We start from the raw sequence: 27,629 nt of genomic DNA, 5'->3' as shown, positions 1-27,629 counted from the left end.
CCCTCAATAAAAAGACAAATGCACATTTGAGTGGAGCAAAAACCACTGGCACTGGTCTACAGAGGTGTGGAAAAAAAAGTGATATGGTGAGATGAGTCATTCTTCACCTTGTTCTTGTTGAGCAGAGAAAATTCTCCCCTTAGAATAACGAGACACGACAAGGTATATCCATATACAAAATAGGCACTTACAAACAACAAGATGGACAAGCCTGAACTGAAGAAAACAGAGGCTGTCCCTGCTTTTTTATAAGCAAAAAGTGTTTTATCTTATCTAACTGGTACATGTTTAATACATAAAAATGAACAAAGTAAATGATTGGCTGTATCTAGTCATATAGCATGAATACTGAAAAAACACACAGTGACCTCTTAGTCTTAAACTAGCTTTAACTCAGAAATAATTGTTATATTTTTATCTATCAGTTGCTTTCAGAGTCCTGGGCAGCATGGCGTCATAGCCGGTTCCTCCATGGCAGGATGACAGGGGGGAGGATAAAGGAAAAGGCCAACCTTCTTCTAGTTATGCTAGAAAAAAACTCTCCTCCCTTCAGTCCTTGTTTTTCTGTTCAAGCGATAAGCCTTGAAATATAAGTTATATTGCTTGGTGACCTGAGGGGTCCTGAGGGGTATAATCTATGGCAAGGCACACCTAAGCTGTTCTGGCTGCTTGTGGTGGCCCAACACCTTATCAAGACAGTTTAAGTTGGTTTTTCCTTTAATCACCCATCTGTATATATACACATTCTGTATATATTGGAAGTGCACAATTCTATAGAATGTCATTGTATGCTGTAGCACTAAGATTTCCCTGCAGTGGAACTAAGGGGCCTAGCCCAAACCATGGAAAACTGCCCCGGAGTATAATTCCTCCTCCGCCAAGCATTACAGTTGGCACTATCCGGTACTGTACAGTTGGCACTATCCGGTACTGTACAGTTGGCACTATCCGGTACTGTACAGTTGGCACTATCCGGTACTGTACAGTTGGCACTATCCGGTACTGTACAGTTGGCACTGTGCATGCTGCCAAACCCAGATTCGTCTGTCAGACTGCCAGATAGTGAAGTGTGATTCCTCACTCCAGAAAACGCATTTCCGCTGCTCCAGAGTCCAATGGGCGCTTGATTTAAACCACTCCACCCGACGCTTGCCATTGCGCATGGTGATCTTAGGCTTGCGTACGGATCCTCAGCCATGGAAACCCATTTTATGAAGCTCTTGACAAACAGTTTTGCTGGCGTTGTTTCCAGAGGTGGTTTGGAACTCTGTAGTGAGTGTTGCAACCGAGGGCATTACATTACATTACATTACAGGCATTTGGCAGACGCTCTTATCCAGAGCGACGTACAACAACGTGTATAACCATAACCAGGAACAAGTGTGTCGAAAACCCTAGAGAGAAGTACCGTTCCAAGTGCAGGGAACAACTGCATAGTTCAACTTGGACCCTGAAGGATAAACTGATTAATACTAACACAAACGAGAACAGCAACAACGCAGTCTACGCAAAAATACAAGCAGTAGATAAGACGTGTGCATTAACTAAGTCACCTACGAAACAGCTACCTAGTTACAACCCTAAACTTATAGTTAATTTAGAGATTACAGGGAGGTATGGAGGGATGGGGAGAGGTGCAGCCTGAAGAGGTGAGTCTTCAGTTGGCAGATGATGTTTACAAGCTACACACTTCAGCACTCACCAGTCCCTATCTGTGAGCCTGTGTGGCCTACTGCTTTGCGGCTGAGCTGTTGTTGCTCCTATATGTTTCCACTTCACAATAACAGCACTTACAGTTAACTGGGGCAGCTCCAGCAGGGTAGACATTTGACAAACTGACTTGTTGGAAAGGTGGCATCCTATAACAATGGTCACTCAGGAATGTCACTGAGCTCTTCAGTACGACCCATTCTACTGCCAATGTTTGTCAATGGAGATTGCATGGCTGTGTATGCTTGATTTTATGCTCCTGTGAACAACAAAGCATGAACACCACTAATTAGAACGGGTGTACACATACTTTTGAAAAAAAAATATATATATATATATATATATAATATATATATGAGATAGAGCTATTTTCGTTTTTAGATCAGTCTGCTGCAGCAAAAGCAGATTGCTCTAAAAATGAAAGGAATGACCTCATTTTCAATTATCGCTGGATGAACAAAACCAAATTCAGTTCTTATGAAAATACCATTTCCAGAGAGAGGAAACAAACAGTGCTAATTATTAAAATTCAATATGGCCTGTTGACATAGAAATCCTTTGTGCTGCCAAAATTCAAATTCAACAGTGAGGGAAAGTGCTGAAAACAATCTGCTAAAATTCAATTTAACATAATCTACCGTGTGGTGATGTTTTAGAAAGTTTGATGACTGGAATAACTAATCTCTATTGTATTTGCATTGAAGGCACGTGTGTACAGTGTGCTGTGGAATCGGATGTGTTCATGAAAAGAGCATTGTCTGTGCAAAGATACACCATTATTACAGAGAATGTTTTGAACGTATGAATACTGAACAATGTATTCCAGATAATATTGGCATGCTGCACAATCAACAAGTCAATGGTTATTCGGGAGAGGGTGTACTGCCAGGGCTCCCTGGGCGTATCAGTGAGCAGTATGCCTCTCCGTCTTTTGTACTACATGGACTGTTATGTTGATAGCAGTCCCTGGGTTAGTGCATTGGTAGAGGTGACATGCTGCAGCAGCAGTGTTCCTTGTGTCCAGGTGCAACTCAACAGGAAGAACTGGTCATTGAAGACAGCAGTTAATTAGTGTGCAAACTGCAGCTTGTGCATTGTTGCACTATGGGCAGTGCAATTAAACTGTATTACAAAAGAGAGGGAAGGAAATGTGGAAAAAAACATGATGTGCTCACCCAGTTTTGCAATGAAAGAGAAATAATTATTACACCACCACAAATACATGAGGGCTGTTGAGTGGCTTGTCCTGTTAAAGCATTGGTCTTCACTATACTTTTTTTCTCCACAGTCTTCTATTGAATTCTGAACATCCCAGTAGTTTCAGTCCAGTACAGTAGTGCACAATTAGTTCGTTTTTCCCTTTTTTTTGCGGGGGAGATCAAAAGCATTTGCTTCTCTAATCTGCTTAAAAATAATGAACAACAAAGAAATGACTAAATCACTGTTTGTCTGTATTGTAATTGTTTGTATTATTGTTCATATATTTTTATTTGTTTTGGTTCTTATGCTGTTTTTTTTTTAACTTCTTGCTTACTGTGTTTGCTCACTGAAAGTTTTACACTGCTGCCAACTCCAAACCCACACAATGGAAACCTAATTGGAATTAAGCTGAAACCTCAAAGCTTCTGCAGTCAGTTTTGGGTACAACGAATAACTAAAACATTAACAGGTGGCTAAATATTGTGTTATGTATATTTTAATAATTGTGTAGGCCACACCTCAGATATTAACACTACACCTGGTAGTGCCATAATAGGTTACATTTTTATCAATATTTTGTAAACTACTGTTGTGCAATATACTGTGTATATACATATAATGAACTGAGGTTTTTTTTTTCTGGAGCAGTTTACAAACTTTTAATTTCACAGCACAGAAATGCGGCATTGGGCCATTGTAGGTGCTCTGTCATTTCCTGTCTGTGGAAGGTAGTCACCCCGTAACTAACCTGGAGGTAGTTTTCCCATTGATAAGATGTCTTGTCTATGTTGTTTACTGATGCTTTGCAATAGAATTTGTGTCAAAAGAGTCAAACGTACCATCATATCAAGTATCAAACAAAACAGATTGCTTCATAATTCTGACACAAATATGCGTCATGTTTTCTGTGATAATTTTGAGACGAATCTGATGCACCACCCCATAGAACTGTATACCATTAAAATGCTTGGTGGGGGAAAAAAAATACACATGTTGGATCTGGTGGTGGCGGTGTTGCTTTGGGGATCTGATGTGTCAGTCAGTAAGTAAATAAATTAAATTTGCCTTTAGTACTGATCTGTGGGGTAATATTGGTTGGCTGGGAGAGAGGTCTACTAGGAAACAGACGCTACTGTTGACTCTGGCACCTGGAGTCAACAGACGGATGATATGCAGATTTGCTATGAAAAGGCAACCAGAAATTCTATCTACATAGTTAACAGACACGTGCACACACACGCACATGAACACAGACACTCACACACACAGAGCGAGAAAGAGAGAAAGACAAAGAGATTTCAAAGCAATCAATTTCCAGTGAGTGTGTTCAGAGTGGCTAAAGAGAGACAGATAGCTAGTATCCAGTGACCCAGTTTCTCCAAAGCTAGACCCTTCTGCAATTTGGCCTCCTCATATAAAGCAATGCAGCATGATAACATGTGAAGCTTCATGGTGAAGCCTCATTGGGCCAGACGTCTGTCACCATGTGCCAGTGATAAGCTGTTTGGACACTCCTGTGCCAGTCTTCTTTTCTTTTTTTCTTCTCAATTTGCATTGATCCAAGAGGGCCTGAGTCTAATGGACTGATTTCAGTGTGCATTCTGTGACAAATAACATGTCATAGTAGTGGATGGAAAGTGGAAAGAGAAAGCCACGAAGAAAGAAAAATGTGTAATAATAATAATAATAATAATAATAACAACAACAGCAATCATCATAATCATAATATAATGCATTTATGAATTGTAGGGCAGTTCACAGAAGTCTGCCTCTTATCAGGCCCTCAAAAGAAAACAGACTGTTTATTGTGCTGACAGAGGGAGTCAGCAAGGGAGTCAGCAAGAGGCAGCACTCAGCTGCAAAACATCCAATTGGATCACGATTTAGAGTCAGATAACCAAGATAACATTAAATGAATCCCATTCCAGCAGCATCAGGTAAGACTACACGCATTCCTTCAATACTCACGTACTTCTGCTGTTTGGTTTCCAGAGAGTTTTTTTATTTTTTATTTACAGTTGGTGACCTCAGCATGACAAGATTTGGATTCTTGCTGTTGGTGACAGTATCCCTTTTCATAATCTGAAAGTGCCACTGCCAATGTACGCATGATATAAATATTTCAACAAAGGATGACTCATCTGATCATGTGACTCATCTTCAACACCTCTGTAAACCAGTGCCAATGGTTTCTTCTCCACTGAACTCGTCTTTGTAGTGAGGGATTTATGCAGTGCAACCCTACTATAATATCCCTCTCTGTGTAGTTGTCGATGTCGACTGTACTTCCTGGGACAGTCTGATCACATCCTGTGTTGACATTCTCAGGTACCTGAGGAAGAGTTCTTCTATTTTTCCTTACATATCGCATTAATGCACAAGCATCACGGTCAACAAATGTGCACCTTCGACCACAATTTCCGACGCTGATGTCTTTTTCATAGCATTTTCAATTTACTGATGTCTTTCCCATAGATCTAAATGCAGATGTCACTTTAGCTACTGTTCCTATTGGAACACTAGCCAGTTTAGCAGTCTTTCTGATGGAAGCTCCAGCCATCCGTGCCCTAGTAATGAACCCTCTTTCAAAGTCACTTAGATCTTTTCCTCTTGCTATCTTGATCCAAAATCAAGGTCAACTGGGCCTGCTTAGCAGTTTTATACATCGCAGAATTTGATAGGATGTTAATTGTTTAATTGTATCATGCAGTACACCTATATGGAAGCATTTGCATTCGTTGTGAAAATATGCAATAATAGAGGAAATCAGGAAGGGGGAAAATGCTTTTTAATGCCATTGTATATTGCTATAACAAGTCAGCTCCCAGCTGTGTGGAATGCAGGTGTTTAGAACGCTGGTCAGCTGTATATGACATAAGCAGCCCCGATAATGGCAAACAGGTGCATATTTAGAATGATAGAGCCAGCAAACCTACTGTAAATTAATGAAATAAAGGACACGCGGTGTGCAAACAGTTAGCCTAATTTCTGCAATTAAAGGGCTCAGCCAAAAATGACTTGGGCCCATCCAAAATTGAAATCCTGGCATCGCTACTGCTACTGTACCTGTACTCTGAATAACAGAACATTGCTGGAAATAAAGTATCCACCAAAGAGTAATAAGATACACAAATTAAACCTGAAAGTGAATCCTGGAGATAGCGAATGCATGTATAGCAAAAATGCAAAGCTTTAATGAGGTTTTTTTTTTAATAGCTCAGTTGATTCAGCACTTGACTGAGTGAACAAAGCCGCTTCGCATTCCCCTTTTATCCGTCTTCAGGGCACGCGGTATTTCTGTTGACAGTGGAAGGGACGGGGATTTTCGCCAGCTGGTTCTGCTAACTCTCGTTAGCCAGCGATGGCAGTGGCAGGTTTGAGGTTCTGGGTAACAGTTCTCATGGTCTTTCAGCTTTGCTGTGGCTATCGCTGCAAAAATGAAAACCTCAGCCAAAGAGAAAGAACCTGAAGAAATACTCGCTCCCCTTGTAGCTGACATGCAGAAAGAAATGCTTTTTCATTAGAGGTGTTATGCTTGAATTTTTGGCGAACGGGAATTATTTCTCCCTACCCTCAGTTCTCTTTCTAGAGTTGTGGCTGCCTGGAAGGGTAAACAGTGCTGTCTTAAAACTGCATGTTTTGTTTTTCTTTTGTCTACACGTGTTCCTCCAGCTCACCAGGGCAATTTCCCATATTGTTTTTTAAAAGCTGGCCTTTATCAAACTGTCTAGTGAGAGAAAAAAAACACAATCTTGTCAACTTAGCGAAAAAAGAATTCCTGACGTAGAAATATATGAAGAAAATCGTTGGACGGACATAGCAGATATAACACGCGCAAATGTCAAATAAGGCAAGAATACACCTGAAGAATTTAAAAATATAAATAATGTAAATAAATGTACATATACATCTCAAATATTTAAAACACAATACATATATACCATGGCTATAAACTATAAACCACTTCAAGTGAAAACTAGGGTGTTTTTTTTGTCAGTTCATTAGGGTTAGATCCTGCTGGTAAAAGAGCATGAAAAAATAATTAAGTGATCTCCAGTCTTCACAGCAGGTTAATCTCTGCAGATTTGTCTCTCTGATTTATATTTTTTTATGATACATGAATGTGCAAGAACATGTAAAGGGTCCTTTGCCCTTAGCTCTCCATGGAGTCTGCACGTGGACAAGTTTAATTAAGTCATTTTGTGCAAGCGACACTAAGCCACGTTTTTTGTTTAAGCCAGTACGTTTTTCCCCTGCCATGTACAGACCATCACAAATATATTTTCTGAGAGATTAATTCTAATCAACATATGCTCATAAATTTGACTTGCAATTTAACAGAAGTGTTCATTTTTCAGGTTTGATGATCACTGAACATTATATTTTCAGTGTAGTGTGAATAAAGGATAAAGGACACTCGTTCGATTCAATTTTTATCTGTATAGTGTTTTTTTTTTTTTTTTTACAGCTTTTTAACTGTCACAAAGATGCTTTACAGAGTAGCAAGACAAGAGAGAGAGCAAAAAGAGCAAACAGAGAAAACACCAGTGGGGAGAAAACCCTTAAACGGTGTTGAGAAATAACTTCCTGATGGGAAGAAATATCAAGAGGAACCCGGCTACAGAGGAGAAGCCCATCCTCCACTGGTTAGCCTGGTGCAAAGTAGCAGTGGAATGGAATGCAGCAAAAATGCAATAAGGGATCTATCACAGAAAATAAAATGGGTTAAGCAGGTTATTGTTGAGGTGATAGCTAACAGGAATAATAAAAGTCCAAATTGCATAGTTCAGAATAGTGCAGTTTAGAGGAGCCAGGTAATATATCTGCAGCTCCAGGCTGTGTCAAGGCAAGGGCAGGGGAGGAACAGGGCTGACGTGGTCCATGACCACAGAATGAGGGACAGGGCTGGAGTGATCCCGTGGACTCAGGGTGAGGAAACAGACCTGGAGTGGTCTTTGAACTCAGGGCGAAGTAGAGGCTGGACATTCGCGAACAATTCGTTCAGCGAAAAGAACAAATCTTTTGATTCGTTCACTTGATTCAGGAATCCTCACTTCCCCAGAGCACATAGGAGCCCCCCCTACCGGTGAACAAAGACTTGAAAATGTTGTGATTCTCATTCAAAGCCGGCTTTACATTCACAAATGATTCATTCAGACACGTCTCGTTCAATGAGGTGGAGATAGCCGTTTTGGGGTGATAGATTAACTTGGCCCTCAAGTGCTAAACCATTGCAATCCATCGTTCTGATGGCAAACAACTAGATAATGTACCCGATTAGAAGAACTCAGAGTTGTTATTCTTGAGCAATGAAAGAGTTGTGATTATTGTTCATTTTGTTCAGTAGCCTTGGGTAATGCCCATTCGTTTACTCATGAAATACAAGTTTTTGCAGTCTGCAGCTAATGGGCTTACTTTTTGTTTTACAATGTCTTGTGCCATTGCATCATTTAAATGCTTTTGCACAATGTGACAAATTATCATGTTTAAACACATGTTGGTTGGAAGCTGAATGTGATGTAGGAGGAGCCGCTTGGTCAATCGAACGACTAAATTGAACGACTCAAGTGAGAAAATGAATCATTACATCCATCTATAATCTAATCATTTTTAGATTATGGATTGATTGAGGAATTTATCTCTAAGAGTTTTGGGAGCTACTACCAGGATCTCAATATTATCATAATTCAACATGAGGAAATTTTGGGTCATCCAAACCTCGTTCACTACTAAAGCACCAAAAACGTGAAAATACGGTGAATTTCCAAGGCTGAAACTAAAATTCTTCACACATACCTTTCCCTTCCCTTTAGGGATGGCTCATGATGGTTTTATATCATCGCTGATAGAATTTCATCATAATGGTCCTGGGAACTGGGCTTGTAAAGCAAAGGTTGCAGGTTCAATTTGCAGCCGAGGGCTTGATTCCCAGCTGAGGCACTGCCATTGTGCTTTTGAGAATCGTACTTAACCTGCACTGCTTCAGTAAATATCCTGCTGTATAAATGGATTGTATGAAAAAATAAAAAAAATGAAATAAAATCTGTCTCAGCCACTCAGGATAAGAGTGTGTGGTACAAGTATATATAGTCAACTGCGTGTGAATAAATCTGGGAAATCTTAAATGGGAGGATAATTTATAAAAAGGACATTGTGTGGACAAATCAGTGTAGCCAGTGCCAATACACATGTTACAGGACTGAACTGTCATATAAAATGAATTCTTATAATGTAAATTAATAGTTGGTTTTTATCTAATTAAATGTTAAGTTTGCATGTAAATCTATATAATTTTAAAGTATCGTTGATTTATAATGTAATGTATGTCCACAAATATTAGGTAAGCGTTCACTTAAGGCTTGTAAAAAACAGCATACATTTAAATTTAGCCTTGTAAATAGCCGTGGACAACCATAATCGTAGTCTTGATCAGGCAGTTAGCCAGGCTAGGGATATACATGGAAAGACAGTATTTGGTATGTATGAGTGAGGAACTAATGGGACTAATCTATGTGCCTCTTTTGTGTGTGTGTGTTTTTTTTTTAGTGTCACCGAAAATCATAAATTTAGCAAAGAACATAACTGTGAATGAAGGTTCGAATGTCACTCTCTTGTGCTCTGCAAATGGAAAGCCAGAACCCACGGTCACTTGGAGATTTCTGTCACCAGCCGGTAAGCAAGAAATATTTTCTACTTGTGTCCTTTTTTTGTAATTCCTCTGCATTGATTACACATAGACATAAATACATGTTCAGTCTTATATTGCTGTAAAAGAAATTCTTCTAACCCCCCCCCCCCCCAAAAAAAAAAAGGCACGGTCCTGGTCCACCCCCCGAGATCCTTGATCTTAAGCTTTGACAACATAGAAAGGTGATAAGATGTGCTGTACTAATTCAAACCATTGTGATTATTTTTTAAATAAATTACAAGCTCAATATTTCAATTTAAATGAGATGCACACCATGCATGTCACTGCTGTCGGTTATTAATGCTCCCAGAGATTGTCATGTTTTCCTGCGCTGTCATATCTGCCAGAGCATGTGGTTTCTGCTCACAAAACGAAAGGGGACCTGCCAGTTTTCTGTCCATGATTTCATTCCACTTTTTTTCTTCCTTTGTGTTGCTTTTAGTCACTGTGTCTGTTTATGAATGCTTCACTTGGCTGGCAAGAAGCTAACAATGGAAAGCTGTTTTTCGAAACAGGGCCCGGCTTGTCTCTGCGCTGAGGCCTTTTTGACTTCCCTTTTGATTGTTACACGGATCCTGGGATTGAAATGTTAATTTGACAAGGATGTAACCACCTTGTTTTGAGAAGATAAGTGAAAGAGGCTTTAATGGGTCTTGTGTTTTTGCATGCGCATACGGCAGAGGCCACCCTGAGACACAGCTTGCACTCCCCCTTCAGTAATGAGCCTCCATCACTCCCCCCCCCACCCCCCGCACAACTTCCAGGTGGAATTCAGATCCTCAAACTTGCAGAACAAAGCATATACAAAACAAAGTAATTGAGAGACTGAAGCAAAAGTATGTGTGGTTCAACACAAGTCACAAAAACTTCTGAAACTTCTGAAGATTTCAAAATGCCTTTGGTGGTATTTTTTTCTTTCAACCTTGATTGCTCCTTGAACCAAAGTCCCATCCACATATTTTCACTTTTTACAAATTTGAAATATTTTCTTCTGCCCACTTTTGCAAAAGGAGAGTGGGCAGTTCATGGTTTGCGGGTGGATCTAATAAGACAGAGACTACTTCTGTCTGTGATTACTCAGGTAAAAGCTACGCAGTCCTAAAAATGTACAAGAGCAGCCAATTTCAGACTGATGTTGGATTCAGTCAACATTTGCCCTTAATTCTGACTCATGAGTAAGTCCAAATGTTCTTTTTTTCTTTTTTTTCTTTGGGCAAGTCGAACAAGTTTGGCAAGTCGAATGTCCACCAGAATTCCAATAATCACTGCACTTGAGAAAGTTAAAGTTAAGAACAGTTGATGTATCGCCCCATTTTTTAGCACAAGCCGGAAAATGACATACCCAAAATAAAATGGTGACTATTCTTGAATCCTTTAGACTACAGGCATAATCCTGGTCTCTTCTAAAAGGTAGCCCTTCGGAGTACGTCTTCCAAGAATTTCTCTATGAATCTCCAGAATTACTCTATTGCTGAAACAAATTAACAGAAACTCAAGCACAGTGAAAGTGGATTTTTTCTCACCTATTTTTTGATTATTGTGGGTGTGCCTGGTGGGCTTGGCAAAACAATGGGACCACAGCCATAACCTTTGGAACAAATCCTGGTTCAAATGACAATACCACAAAAAAATGAGTATTCTCTATTGTTTTTTCTAAGCTGTGTCTAGGTGGGTTTCCAAAATGGCCATTTGGAGACTCCAAAATGACACTAGTAACTAAATGATATTATGGCTCTATAGAGGTGTAAAAAAAACTACATATTGTATACTATAAGCTTGTAAAAGAAGTCTTCTGAAATGAGTTGCCTTTCCCCCTGCCTGCCATAACTACTTGGGAGGAGTTATGCTTTCCATGTCGAGTTGTTGCTTGCACACAGCTGGTCCCATTGGTTATACCGAGAGACTGCCTGGCCATTGGGCTCATCTTGTTTCAGACGGTTTATATATATAAATATATATATACACCAGAAACAATAACATTTCCTATGTACACAGTATTCCCACCATGTATGCGGTGGCAAAATGGACAACAATGGTGATTCCTCCAGAGAATTGCAAAGTAAACAATGGACATTCTATCGATGTTTCCCCGAGTTAGCACGTTTTTGAGACTGAAAACTGTTGGAGACTTTGCTTGCTGAACCCTTGCCATGATAAGAATACTGACTTTACTGTCATTCATGTCTTTTGTGGATTTCCAAAATGCATAGAAGGTGAGGACCCCCAAAGCCTGTTTTGCCTCCCCACACATCACAAAATAAGGAACCGTTGCTGCTTACCAACACTAGAAAGGCCAGAGCCGATGCCATCGAGCATTTACACTTTAAAATGCAGATTTCTCCAACACCACAAATTCATTGCCCTTCTCCTTCCTTGACTTTTCCTAAATAGCTGGGCTTAAAATAACTGCATTGTTAGGATTCAAAAAAAATTGATTCATAAAAGAAATACAGGCATTTTGTGACATTTTCTTCCCTGCCAGACAATACGTAACAGGTGCTGATACCCAGGTGTGAATGGGTTTCTTTCTACTCCGGCACGCTATACAGCAGCTGAATTGAATTGAATTGAATAGATTTTATTTTGAACATGTAACAAAAAGTAAGTAAGAAAACAAACACACACACAAAAAGAATAACCAATAAAATGAACAGTAAACATGTAAAGCAAATTCTCCATAAACAAAATAAATAAATATTACATATCCGTAAAGGAGTAGGAAGAAGTATACACTTATATATATCCTACCCCTTTTCTATAACTTAAATGGTGAACTTCATGTTTATCATATATACACATAAATAATTACATTCAAGTTCATCATATACAACTTAAATATTTCCCTTAGTTCTTATCAAATATAAATAATTTACCTTAAAGTTTATCAAATGTACACATACATAATCATCGTAGAATGACTAAAGCTTTGATACGAAATGCTGGGTCGAGCTTTATAAAAACGAATTTTGTACATACAATCACAAAAAATTTGTTCACTGCAATTATTTGATGAAGATGATATACTTTGATTATTGACTTCAGCGTGGGGATCAAAAATTGTAGGTGTTATATAAATTATATAAAGGTTTATAACTGTGAATGTGATATGAAACTTTTTACTGTGATCTAATCTGTGATGAACCAGTGTTGGTGCATACAGCTCATTTAGTCAAGGTGAGTGGTGCAAACAAAAACCTGCATACACATCTTGTCCATTCCTGTTCTCTTGGGATGTTCTGGTCCAGGCTTGGGGCAGAGCTGGATGGTATCTGTTGGTCTGTAGGTGGTCCTAGATAAACAGAATTATCCTAACATTATTTAATCTCATTTCAATGTTTCATATTATTACATTATTTATTCCAAGGACCTGAGTTTGCCACAGAAAAGACATACATGTGATGTAGCTGCATAAACAGCGAACACTCTTGAATTGTTCAACCACATTTCACCTCTAAAATTCCCCCGCCATATTGTGGGAAAATTATTTGATTTTAACGTCTACAGAAGTTGTACACGAGCTGCTCGGGGCGTCTCTCGGTCAGGAAGCGAGAGAGGTTTTTTCCGGGTCTATCTGCAGTCTGCTGATACCGTTCTGCTTGAGCCAAATGATAATTGCTCATTTTCACGTAATGAAAATTGAAATTTGAGGAGACCTATGCTATCAGCGGCAGCACCACCTTCTGTCTGGAAATTAAGAGGTGTGTGTATTTAATCCGGTGGTGGATGGTGGTCCTCATGGCTACATTAAAAAAGAGGGTTTTTAGAGGACATGGAGGTAATACTAAATTATTCCAGTTTCCTGTAAAAACAAAAAGGCTATGCTCCATTTTAACTGAACCCTAATCCTAACTGAATCCTTTTTTTATTTTTTTGACATTAAAGCGCAAATTCTGTATAATGTAGGAAAACGCTGCTCTGTCATGTCAGAGAAGAGGTCCAAGCAACAGATGGTTATGCGGACGCCGTGGCATCATTGTGCAGTCGTCGAAATTACTTTAATTGGGCCCAAAGTAATAAAAGGCCATGACAGCGGTGTGGCATTTTGCTACTAATGAGGTCTCCGGAGGCTGGAGGCGTAGAACGGGGTCTAAGTACATTATGGCTTTTTGAAACCATCTGAGGAGTGTTGAGTGATGGTACACCTGGAATATAAACCACGCAGCCAATGTTTCATCTCTGGAAGTTTTGTTTATGAGCTGTCATTTGGTCATAATTCCGTTGTTTTATTGTTATCTCATTATTTCTACCCAAATAACTGCAGACACAGAAACACTTAACAAGCCTTAATTGACGTTAATTAACGGGCCCATGATTTATTCATTATTTTTTTTTTATTTCTGCAGAGGCCGAACTGAAAATTATGTGAAATCATATGCATAACTTTATAATTAGAAGATGTGTTAATTAAATTGTGGTGGGTAGGATACAGGGCATAATACATGAATTAAATAAAATAAAAACACCTGCTAATTGGCTGTGGCTTCAGACAAATTGGCGATAATATAATTTCCGACACTGACGACAGAGCATATTCAAATTTATTTATTTATTTATATATTTTTTGTGGGGGGGGGGGGGGGATGTGGGGGTTAAGATTTCCCCAATTAATAGCCATGTATCTGTCAACCACCAGTGGTACCCTTTTTGAGCAAACACCAGTCATTGTTTTCATATATCGTATGTCGAACCTTAGTCAATGAGCTGTGTTCTTGTTTGTGTCTCACATAAAGGGTCTTTTTTTAAATAGTATTCTGTGAGTACTTTCTCCACATTATACACATCCAACACTGTAATACAGAGCACGGTGCGTTGTGTAGCTGAAATTAATTATACCTTAGAACAATTACAGCAATTAGGAAAGACAAGATGTTCTTTTCTTCTTCTGCTATGAAGCATAGTCCATCTGCATGAACACTCAGTTTATTTTCATTTCTCAAAACTGGACTTGTCGTCATGGAGACCATGGGAGCTTTATGCCTCAGTTCTGCTTCTGATACTGCCATGGGACAAATTATGGATTTATTTATTTATAAAATAAAATAAATAAATTCTGGAAATAAATAATACTTTGTCATGCTGGTCCTTTGTATTTATTTATTTAGTTCAGTTTTTTCAATGAGTATACTGATCTGGACATCACTTGCCCTTTACCTTTACTAAGAAGTGAATGAAAATGGAAATTATTTTCTTACATTTTGATGAATGCTACACTTGGCAATGTTTGCTTGTGCAGAACAAGTTAAGCACAAATGCAGACAAGTTCCAGACCAATTTTAAGTGATTAAGTATCAATGCCAACATTCATTTTTTTGGAATTATTTACATGCAAGTAAATAATTCATCTGCCATTACTTGTAATCCAAAGGAAACTGTACATAAGGTATTATGTTACAACTAATGGTTTTTCTTTACTCAAGGTATTCAACTGGCTAGGGGTTACTGAAAAACTAAACTTTGCCCAACCTACAAAAAATAAGGGCTTAATACATTTTTGCATATTTTGAGCACCTGAAAAAGGATTACTTTTTCATGCTTCAAGTATAAAGTAGAAGTCCAGTTATGGAAATGTAGCTGGCTTTTTTCAGCATTTTATTAACTGCAGACTGCAGCACCTGTCAACACTTTAGTGTTAACTCCTGACACATCCTGTGGGGGAAAAAAATGATGGAAAGCTAAATAAAGATACCTTAAGCTTCACTGGAAAGCGCTTTCTGACTGTTCTATGGCAACTGTCAAAAAGAAGTAAGGTGATGTGAACATGAGTTGGGAAAAGGTTAAAAATGGTGTTTGTTTGTATCTCTCCGTGAGTTCCGCCTGAAGCAACGTGCGCGCTCGTCTTGCCTTTCCTCCTCAGACCAGGTTGCCGTCTCAGAGGACGAGTATCTGGAAATCCCGGCGATCACTCGGCAGAAAGCAGGAAGTTACGAGTGCACCGCGTCCAATGAGGTGTCCACAGATGTGCAGACCACAGAACTAATTGTCAACTGTAAGCTAATCTTCAGCCTTAATATCACTCACATATCACTTAATATATGATGCTGGCGCCCTGGGTTAAATTAGTCTCACTTTGTTTAACAGAATTTTAGGGGCTGATAGTTGTACAGTTATTACTGATAATATTGTAAATAAACCCTCTTCAGAAGCAGGTTTAAACCTTTTTAAACTCCTTGTACTGATCTTAGAATGTAAACTGATGTGATTATCGATGTTGAATCACGTTCGGTTATTAAAATTTTCAGTTGAACCCTGGCGAATTCCACTAAACACTTGGGATTAGTCACATCACTGGGCCGAAGTATCAGTTTGTTTCATATCACGTGTTTCATATGCAAATTCTATTCTTAATCAGCCATTTTGAACTTATGTTTTTGGTTAGATTTCTGACTTGTTGTTGTTCTGTACTGGTGATGTATTTGTGTAGACCCACCAGCTGTTTCAGAAGGTAAAGACATCGGCGTTGCTCTGGGTCAGAGAGCCATCCTCCTGTGTGAGGCAGATTCTCAGCCTGCCGCCGAGTTTGAGTGGTACAAAGAGGAGAAAAGGTTACAGAAATGTTCCATGTTACTAAATTTATGCAGATCTATATATACCTCAACCAAAAATAAATTAATAAATAAAGTTATAGCTAGTTAAATGGTTATTTTTATTCCATCATAGTGAAATAACCCCTGTGTATTTTTACTGGAAAAAGTGTGTTGCTTGTAACAACGTTAATTAAATATGAGTTAAATTATAAAGTTTAAAAAAAATAAATGAATCAACATATTGAATTCAAAAGGTGTGCCAGTAATTATATGGACTGAATGCTTCATTTGATGTTTTTGTAATGTTTAGGATATTTACATTTACATGATTGACCACCAGGTTGAGAATAAGATGCTACATTGACAAGTCACATTGTTGCTTTATTACATCTTTTTCATAGGATCACCGATGAGGTTGAAGGTATTGAGATCGAGAACACTGCAGAATATTCAAAGTTGATCCTTTTCAACATCTCAGAAGATGGTTATGGAAACTACACTTGTGTCTCCATCAACAAACTTGGCAGTGCAAATACAAGCATTGTTGTGTATGGTGAGTTATTTCTATTTTTTTTCAACATGAATATACTTTGAATGAAACACTGATATTTTCCCCGTAGGCTAAACTGAAATAAATGCTAATTTAATTAATTTACCAACCATATTCAATAGCTTATCAATAGCAGAGCTCATTCCAGCAAAATGAGCATTGATGATGAAAATGATTGGGTGTTTCAAATTGAGTGAATAGGGGGAAAATTGTTTTAAAAAATGAATGAGAAACTGAAATATGCAGAGCTGATCCTACAGAGGCCCTGAGAAGCAAGGTGAATGCCAAAGTAACTCTTACGTATACTAAAACGCATCTCATACGTATAAGATTGTAAGTATGAGATATCTGGTACGTATGGGATAATTACTTGTATGTACAAAATTAACTGTGCTTTTTTTTTACCTGTCTTTCAGGGTCTCCGTCAGTTATGTCATACATACAGCTCAGCATTGATTTTTGAGCCTAAAACAAATTAATGAAAGCAACCCATATTGGCGTCATTTACTAAAAAACACTTATAGTAGCAGAAGTTTTATAATGGTCCACTTGCCTTTCTTTCCCATAAATTATATATTAACATATTTCCTAAAATGAACAAACACGTAGCAACAGATACCAGCACATCGCCTATAGGTTTAAATCAAGTGCTTTGACAAGCTTACCTTAAAGCCTCTGGGGCTTTTAGCATATGCTAATAATGCTCCTGACATATGCCAATAACAGCCTGTTTTGACTGATTTTCCAAGAAAAAAACAAGTGTGTTCTTGCTCCAATGCCAGCGCTGAGTTGTGGGCCTATGCATAACTTAACTGGCGAAGGCTCTGAAAGGCTAGATTTAAAAAAAAATCTTACTTGTATGTACGAGTTATCTTGTGCGTACAAGTTATTATCTTGTACATATGAGGTACTATCTCATACATAGGAGTTATGTCATACGTACAGGTTATCATATTATTATTATCACGCATAAGTTATTATCGCGAGCTATTCCATACAGTATGAAGCTTTTGGCTGCCGTTGACTGCCATTTTTGATGCATATAAGATGGAATGAAGTGATGCATCTAGGGTGGAATGAAATGAAGGACACGATGACTAAATTCCCCAATGGCTTGCCTTCATTCTTAATGCTGTGCGGAATGGCGGTGGTCGCAGCGATTTCGCCTGCGTTCTGATTTTCATTTCACTCTGCTTTGTTCTTCTTTATCCTTCTGGTGTAGAAGTAATTGAGCCCACTAGCTCGACACTGTTGCAAGGTCAGTACCGTGCATGCATACGCTTCTCAATTACTGTACTCACCTGTGTGACCCGCATGCATGGGACGTGTTGCCATTTTCACAGAGAGCTTGTCAGCTGCCAATGTCAAAAACGATCTCACCGGCTGTGAAAATATTTAAATTACATATAATTGGTTCCAGACATAAAAATCTTTACATCTCTGGAAAAAAAAGATAAAATAGGTAGTCCTCTGAAGATTTCCAGTAAATACCCAGGCTTCAGTTGTGTGTAGCGGTTAACCAAAAAGGTTTCTGGTTCATATCTCAGTGGGGGAACCATTAACTAATATAATTGCTCCCTCAAATATGCAGACGAGCACAAATGGGTAATGTATTTAAAAAGTCACCCTCAATCATGTTTTGTGCTAAGCAAATAAATGGTGTAAATGCAAGTGACAATGAGATTTTCCGATGATAATGAGGTCTGGGACTGAGAATTAAAGCATAATCAACTTAAAATGACAATTTTAATATTGACCATAGCAAATTAGTTGAATTTAAAATTCATGAAACATATTAATCATATAATCAGGAATGCAAATATTAACTTTCTGTAGTCATCTTGCCAAATTGTTGCACTACATCATGTTTCACTATTATCAGTAATTGAAATGGTGGTTCTTTGTGAAAATGGTTAATACTGGCAAATGCGACTTTTACTTATTTATTTCTTCATAATTTTATCATCATGGGACATCATCTCGCTACATTTTTTTCTTGTGTGTGTTTTTGTAATCTGCACATAAGTAATCATTCTAAAACTTTCTTCAATCTTATACATGTTACACCATGTCATGTGTCTTGTTCTGTGTTTATGCGTAGAATTTGTAGATAGTTTTATTTCATTTCTCTATGCACTTTTTAGCTGTATGTGTCTGCAAGTGGTGTAGATTTTCTTTAAATCCTGAATTTAACCAGGCCTGATGTAATAGGACAAATTGTTCTGAGGGAATTAAAAGAAGTTTGCATATATGGAAAAAAAATTTTTTTATTTATCTAAAATTAAACAAAACATAAAGCATTAAACATGTTAAGACATTAAACATCTTCTCTTGATGTTGATTACCTCAGATTTGATTGTGAGAAACTGTGATTACTTCAATTTTCAGGGTTGAGAAGCATCTGCCTAATAATTACATAACTGTCCCAAAAGGAACACAGAGAGTAGTGGGAGAAATCCAGGGGACGTTAAATGTCTTTGTATTGCTACCATCAGTGTAAATGTTTCAGATGGCTCCTTGATGCATTTTCATTGTGACACCACTTGGCCCGGAAAATAAACTAAAACTCTTAGCAATGGCATAGCAAAATGCTATGGCCCTCACATTGTAAGGTATGTTTCATTAAAGTAGCCATTTCCAAGAATTGGGTGGGACATTGGCCTATATTAATTCAAACTAAGTTCTAAATAATTTCCTGACTCATATATACCTGTATATAAATGAAGAATGGATGTGTTTATGAAGTCTATGAAGCTGCCAACAAATGCTCGTTGAATCCAGGTCATTCTGAAGGAAAATATATTTCTCTGATGTTTATTTCATGATATATACAACATTACAAGATACATTAAAACTAGCTTTCACTGTAAAATGAATAAAATGTGAGTTGAATTAGCGTGGGTTGACATTCATACAGCTCATGACAGTGATAGTAAAATAAAATTTTAACAACCGAAACTAAAGAAGAGACTAAGCAGAGGGTGTGACTAATTATTAGTATTCACATGCTAAAAAATGTTGGGGGTTCTTTTGATTAATTATTTGAGAAGTTTTGCATGGCAGTGTGTATCTCATTTTTTACCACACATACCCAAAATTGGAATGAAACAGCATGCTGAAGTTCTACGGATCATGATAAATACCTATTGCTAATCCATCGATGCCAATTAATTGCACACTTTGTAGTCCCCTTGTAAACCCCAGGTCAGATTATGAAGATTTTAGCATTGCATTAATTCAAAAGGGACATGGACTGATTTGTCTTGATCTCAGAACAGGGTCTATGTTAATAAAAAATTAATTATTAGCAAGTCTTGCTATTCATCCATTAAGGTAAAATAAGATGTATGTGGCTATAAATGTGATGTGTATGTAGTATTACAAATGATTTGAGAAAGATCAGAAAAAGATCTTTATTAATCTGTCTATCAGGGATTCTGAGAGATTGTGTAAAGCAGCGATGCACAAGATCTGTGATAATCCCCAGTACTGTTACATTTTCATATAGTGCTTCACCAGACAGGTGTTCTTTCTGATAAAAAAAGTAAGGTAATATTTATATTCAGACACTTGGCACTAACATGGTCAATCCTGGATTTCATATGGGCCATAGAGAGTACTACAGCACTCAGCTCCATCCTCAGCCAAGCGTGCCTTTCAGGTCTCCAGTACTGCATACTCCATTCTACTGAACATATGCAGCCAGCTCCATTTAAAAAAAATATGTAATCCTAATGATTAATTTACTCCTGTTACTTGGATACTACAGCTAACCCATTTCCCAAACCTGTACATTCACTTGGTTGAACCATAATTAATAAAATAAAATAAAATAAAATAAAATAAAAATGTACACTTGCAGCACATATGTATGAGAGGCCATTTAGGCCATATATCATATTTTCTCTCACACACACCATCATACTCTCTTACGCACACCATTATCCTCTCTCACGCACACCATTATACTCTCTCACACACACCATCATACTCTCTCACGCACACCATCATACTCTCTCACGCACACCATTAAACTCTGTCACGCACACCATCATACTCCCTCACACACACCATCATACTCTCACGCATACCATCATACTCTCTCACGCACACCATTAAACTCTGTCACGCACACCATCATACTCTCTCACGCACACCATCATACTCTCTCACGCACACCATTAAACTCTGTCACGCACACCATCATACTCCCTCACACACACCATCATACTCTCTCACACACACCATCATGCTCTCTCACGCACACCATTATACTCTCTCACACACACCATCATACTCTCTCACGCACACCATTATACTGTCTCACGCACACCATTAAACTCTGTCACGCACACCATTAAACTCTGTCACGCACACCATCATACTCTCTCACGCACACCATCATACTCTCTCACGCACACCATTATACTGTCTCACGCACACCATTAAACTCTGTCACGCACACCATTAAACTCTGTCACGCACACCATCATACTCTCTCACGCACACCATCATACTTTCTCACGCACACCATCATACTCTCTCACGCACACCATTATACTGTCTCACGCACACCATTAAACTCTCTCACGCACACCATTAAACTCTGTCACGCACACCATCATACTCTCTCACGCACACCATCATACTTTCTCACGCACACCATCATACTCTCTCACGCACACCATTATACTGTCTCACGCACACCATTAAACTCTCTCACGCACACCATCATACTCTCTCACGCACACCATTATACTGTCTCACGCACACCATTAAACTCTGTCACGCACACCATTAAACTCTGTCACGCACACCATCATGCTCTCTCACGCACACCATCATACTTTCTCACGCACACCATCATACTCTCTCACGCACACCATTATACTGTCTCACGCACACCATTAAACTCTGTCACGCACACCATTAAACTCTCTCACGCACACCACTATACTCTCTCACACACGCCATTAAACTCTCTCACGCACACCATCATACTCTCTCACGCACACCATCATACTCTCTCACGCACACCACAATACGCAGTCTAACTGTTGATAAGCAGGCGTTGGTTAGCGAGGCGGGTGGTGGTCATAAGCGGCTTGTCAAATTAAAATATTTACATTCGTTCGTTTATGCCATTAAAACTAAAACCCTAGCTTCAGTTATAGTCCACTAGTTTCAGTAAAACATTAAACATCTGTTTTCAAGATTGGAATGATCAAGCAAAATGAATCGGGCCTTAGGATCTTTTTTGGCTATAGGTTTAATGCATGATTCAGTTTAGGTCTCCTCCTCTATGTCACAGCAAGCCTTAACTATATTATACCAATGTCTCGTCTCCAATCAAATCACAGCACTGCAGTCGCTGATCCTCTGTGCAGTGCTGGTTAGCTTCTATACAACACTCTGCAAATAAGACTGATTTTCCATATCGTGTGCAAGGTTTCATCCTATGGAAAGATGATGATGATAATTATGATGAGGATGAGGATGATGATGATGTGAAATGGTTCAACAAGGTGCATTTAAAAGAATAAAAAAACAGCTGGTTTGAATTGCCAAATATGACCATTAAAGAGCCACTACTAAACCATTCAGCATGGAGAAGATACTCTATTAGTATTGGAAACAAATGGCCCTACTCTTTACTCTTTCACTTGTGAAGCACTTGGACACGTCTCAGGTAATAACTCAGGAATTAGAACAGAGCCAGGGTCGCCCCATTTGAATAACCACAGCCATGTAAATACTACTTAGGCAGGCTTACTGTTCTAGGCCATTTTCATTAAGTGTATAGAGTGATTCAGCTTACAGTGATTCCCTGCTAGTCTATTGCATTTGGTGTATTCTTTCCTTAATACCATCTCTCTTTTAGAAAAGACAACATTTCTCATGGCATCAACATATTATCCAATACTGAAAGGTTTGTTGTGATTATGGTATTACATCTAATGCTCTAATCAAATAATGGAATTAGAAAAGAAAAAAAAAACCTAACCAACAGTAATTAACAATACTAACAATACAAATCTGACATGTCAATTCTGCAGACAAGCTGAAGACAATAAAATTAGTTGCGTAAGAACACAGACCCATTACAACTTTTGGGGTTTTATCTTTAAGGTTTCAATAACTCCAAGATTTATGTCACTTTGACAGTTTCTCTGTACTACCCATCTACTGTCAATGAAGAATGAATCTATTACAGAATTCATTTATAGCAATATGTTTTTATATGTTCATACAGAATGTGTGTTGATTCGTGTCTGTGCTATCCTTTTTTCTAATCATTCCACTTAGTTGTTTTTTCATCAACAGAGTTTGGCACATTTACTCTGGAACTCACCAACCATTGTGACGAAAAAAGTGAAGGTACCTTCACACCTAGAATAATAACTATAATTATGACCATCTATAAGGATAACCATATGAGCAATAATGAGCAACATCGCAATAAAGGTGGCTATTAATGCAGCCAACATGATAACTATAATTATGAATTTTGATTGCTCCCTAAGCATTTTTTCCTCATGCAGGCACAACAATAAATCACCTTCAGCCAATCAAACAGGAGTTCTAAAGTGAAAAATCCTTGTCTCATCTTTCACTGACAGTTTCATTCCATGACATACATCCCACCATCCCGCATACAATCCTTAACTACCGTATGGCATCTAGTTTGAATTTATTGAGGAATTTATTGAGAAGACTTCTTGAGGAAGGTCACGAGAGCCCCACCTTGTTTGGCAAGGGTGATCTCGTTTAAAAGGTGATCACATTTTGACATTAGTTAGTTTCAATACTCTCTTAAATCTTTTGAGTAGGCTATAGTTATATTAGCCGTCTTGCTGTTTGATGTCTTTTGGAATCTTTTGTCTGACAAGAATGTACAAAGCTAGGCTAGTGCCTGGGGCATCCACTATTGTCTAACTAAACTGAAATCTTCAAATGAGATATCACGACTTTATCTTCTTAGTGGTGACCTAGTTAGTGGTAGTAAAAAACAAATCAGAATAGAAGAGCTAGAGCATCCATATAGAGCATGTACCACACACAGCCCTTACACGCAACCATGACGCATTGTGTATAAAATTAAACAAATGATTGACTTACCTCAAACATACTGCCAAGTGCTCATTAGCAAGGATAAGCTTATTATTTTATTATTTTAGTTTATTTTAGTTTATTGTTTTCACCTGGAACCCGTGAGGGGGAAGGATGAAGGTGTTTGTTTATTTCATTTCATGCTGGTGTGGGTACGTTCTCCCTCTCTCCATGCGGCAACCAACGGGGCTCCCCGAAACTGCCGCATCTCCCTCCCAGGGGTGTCACGTTGGCGTGTGACACACAGGAGGACAGTTCTGAGAAGGGTGTTTGACTCACCCAGCCTCTGTCTTTTGCAGCAGCTCATGTACCCAAATTCTGATTGTGCCTTTTGTTAATTTTAGAAAGTGAGTACAGTCGTATGAAATGGGTGAAATTGTCATCCTCCATCTTCAAAAAAAAATGATACAGTGGAACATTGTGGAGCAATAGTGTTACAGTGTGTATGCTTGGGAAAATTTGTATCATTATAGTTGTTCGTATCGCTTATAGTTATAGTGCTAGATGTGAATGTACCTTAACCATTGCATTGTATATATATATATATATATATATATATATATATATATATATATACCAAAACACCAAATGAGGGAATATCTTTTGGAAGAATGGTGTTCCATCCCTCCAGTAGAGTTCCACAGACTTGTAGAATCTATGCCAAGGTGCATTGAAGCTGTTCTTGTGGCTCGTGGTGGCCCAACATTTTACTAAAACACTATGCTGGTTTTTCCTTTAATTTGTTACCCATCTGTATACATAATTTTAAAGATTTTTTTGGAGATTATTGCTAAGGTGAAGAGTTCTATAATGGAGCACATTACCTATTTACATAAGGCCAAGCAGGAGAAGGAGCTGCACTGTTTCTGTAGCCCTGACGTGGTTATTTGCTCTCCTTGACAGGGCCCGGAGCAGTGCAGGATGGGAATAGCAGTGCCGTGGGAACGTACACCTCAGCCTGTCTACTCCTTGTGATGTGTCTTCAGCTCCTGCTCAGGTTTTGATACAAAATGGCGATCTGGAGGGCAGCTGGACATCCACATGCTTTTATTATTTTTTTCTCTCTGGCTTTCTCCCTCTCACGTCTCTCTCCTGGCACAACAGACTGTTGTACATTATGTGCATGGGGGCAACCATTACAGTACATGTCATTTCCAATCTCTAAATGTTCTCAAACTTAATGTTTTTAATTTAAAAAAAAATGTTTATTTCTTTCATTTTGAGAGGAGGATGGGGAGGTGGTGGGTGAGCAGTGGGGATGTGTAAAGTGTGGTTGAAATTTGAAAGCTTAAACTTTAAGCTAAGCTGCCCGCTGTGTTGCTGCGGCCTATTGCAGACAATGGTTGGATTGCTACTTTTGAGAAATAAATAATAAGTTAACCATATGGGTTACTGGGTATATTTCACCAGCTCACTTAGTGAGTGGCTCTTTCTGTTGGCTAACTTATGCATATCTTATTTTAAAGGATTTTAGGCATCATTCTTTTGCTGGATAATGAAACTTCCAGACAAGATATCCATCTTTACTTTAAGCCATTTGTTTAAGTTGAATCACATTATGGTAGAACTGAATCTAGAGTAAGGGCCATTTTTACTAAGGATATTTTATAGACGCCAGCAAGACAAATAGCATTTTTTTGTACCTACTATGGTTTGTACTGATAAAATGACAGAAATGCAGCATCCCTAAATTCCCTCATTTACACAACCACTCTTTGTAAATACCCTGCTAAATTGAAAACATGCAGTGACAGAATTTTACGGCCCCTGACGGTAATTTGCGGTGTTCTTAGTAAATATGGCCCATTGTGTGTTTTCTTTTTTGTTTGTTTGTGTTTGTTTTGCGTCTAAAGAGAGCAGTATTATATTTCGGAAGACAAATTATATGGTTATTGAGTAAGGTATTTTCCCCACAATTATGTAAATTGTGATATTATTAATGTGATGTGCACTATGCTAATTTTTGTGTTATTGATGACATTTTAAGAGAGATGTTGATATAAAAAGGTTACTGTTGATGTTCTGGTAAATATCAAATTGTGATTCAGCTATTAAAAGTTGTGTTTTAACATTTGAAAGCAATTATGTCAAGAAATAGTGTATTTTTCCATTTAAATCTCTCAAGCAGGAAGTGTATCATGGGAATTGGGACTGTTCGGATTGAATGTGTCATAAGGTCAGTTATTGGTTATTCAACCAGTGCCAGCAAAAGCCAGATTGATTTAAATAAAGCATTGTGTTTTTGAATGTTCATTTCAAATGATTATGACCTGGGTTCAATCAAGATTTTTCACTGAATTGTAATTAAGTATATATTTTTTCTTCAAGTACACTTCAGTTAATTGTAATTCATTTGGATAGTTTTACTTGCCAAACTGTTTGTATTGTATTGTATAAATAAATACATAAGCAAATAAATCAACATTTGTCCTAAATAAATAAATTAAGGACAAATATTGATACATTTATGAGATTTGCAGCAAGCTAGGTTTTTTTATGTAGCTTACTGAAATCTAAAAAATAGGGGTGGCACCTGGGGTGGCCAATCAAATTCCAGAGGTGGCCATTGCCTCCCTGGCCTCCCCATTGGACACGCCCCTGACTGAAATACTACTGCTCAAAAATAAGAGAGTGTTATAAATGACATTTTCCCCAACTGAGTGCAGTGACCCTTAAAATTTGTAATAATATACATATGATTCTCGACATTGAAAGTATTTTAAAATGACTAGGAAAGAAAGTTGTTTTTAACTATAAATACCAATAAAATACAAAAGACTAGTTTTAGTCAGATGGATGAGAAATAATTTCTATTCAATAGCCATGGTAAAATAAACAAATGTAAATATGTTTGAACACTATTATGATGAAAGGTCTATTTTCCTGTTCAAAAAGTGAAACCATTGTCATTTTTTTTTTCAATTAAGATGAATGAAATCATTATTAAGCAAACCAGTGTGAAAAAAATGATGATGTGTTTTATGATAGACCTTTACGATAAACAAGTCATTTTCACTGGAAAATTAATACATAAGGCCCTCTTTTGTCCAAAAAGAGAAACTGCTAAAATAACAAATGTCTTTTTCCACTCAGATGGGTAGGAAATCATCTTTATTCAACCTTGGTGAAATGAATGAAAATGTGTTTGCTGATTTTTATGATGAAAAAGCTATTCTCATGTCAATAAAGTGAAAAAATGCAAAAATCTAAATTTGTGTTATTTTTTCCCCATTCAGATGGATTTGAAATCATATTTATGCAATGGCTATTGTGAAATGTGTTTCAAGACATTTATATTAAAAATCTATTTTTCTGGAAAATAATCAAAATACAAAAGACTTATGTTAGACATATTTTATAGCCTCACATCCTAAAATGTAATTATTATGAAAAACCTGTCTCATTAAACAGCAGCAAAATACATACTTGTTGTTTTGTAAAACAACACATCTATTTACAAATGCATTTCTAAAGACAAAGAGATTAGTTGTCAGAGTTAGACAGAGTTATTGCACACAAAATAATTGTTTTATACTCTCAAACAGGGCTGCCCAACTTTGTCTGTTGGCCTGTAGATTTTCACTCAACAATAACAAAGCACACCTCATTCCACAGCTAGAGATCATGTTCAGCTGCTAATTAGTGAATCAGGTGTGCCAAATTAGGATTGAAATGAAAACCTACAGGATGGTATGTCTTCATGAAAGAGAGTTGCTCTCCAGTCTTTGATGGTCAGAATTTGTTATACCTAGGCTTTCCAGTTAGTGGCTGAAGATTGGGTTAAGTTTTCTATTGGTCCATTGCAGAATGGCTGGCCATGTAGCATAGCAGTGTGCTTTATTTTGCA

General features: G+C 37.9%; 1 protein-coding gene across 3 annotated transcripts in view; it reads left to right on the top strand.

Moving 5' to 3' along the window:
- Window positions 1-26,976, top strand: part of LOC135236004 (protein CEPU-1-like) — a 258,438-nt gene extending 231,462 nt beyond the window's left edge. Inside the window, exons 4-10 of one of the 3 annotated variants that reach the window (XM_064302121.1) lie at window positions 9,457-9,582; window positions 15,453-15,584; window positions 16,020-16,140; window positions 16,524-16,675; window positions 17,895-17,930; window positions 22,554-22,601; window positions 24,686-26,976. In XM_064302121.1, coding sequence (XP_064158191.1) covers window positions 9,457-9,582; window positions 15,453-15,584; window positions 16,020-16,140; window positions 16,524-16,675; window positions 17,895-17,930; window positions 22,554-22,601; window positions 24,686-24,786 — 716 coding nt within the window. In that variant the 3' untranslated portion in view covers window positions 24,787-26,976. The remainder of the gene's footprint in view (window positions 1-9,456; window positions 9,583-15,452; window positions 15,585-16,019; window positions 16,141-16,523; window positions 16,676-17,894; window positions 17,931-22,553; window positions 22,602-24,685) is intronic. The other 2 variants (XM_064302122.1, XM_064302123.1) reach the window with 2 other exon arrangements.
- The last annotated feature ends 653 nt before the right edge of the window (window positions 26,977-27,629 follow it).

Source organism: Anguilla rostrata, chromosome 12, assembly GCF_018555375.3.
Source record: "Anguilla rostrata isolate EN2019 chromosome 12, ASM1855537v3, whole genome shotgun sequence".
Lineage (NCBI taxonomy): Eukaryota > Metazoa > Chordata > Actinopteri > Anguilliformes > Anguillidae > Anguilla > Anguilla rostrata.
The sequence above is the reverse complement of the archived record's forward strand: the minus strand, read 5'-3'. Positions and strand labels throughout refer to the sequence as shown.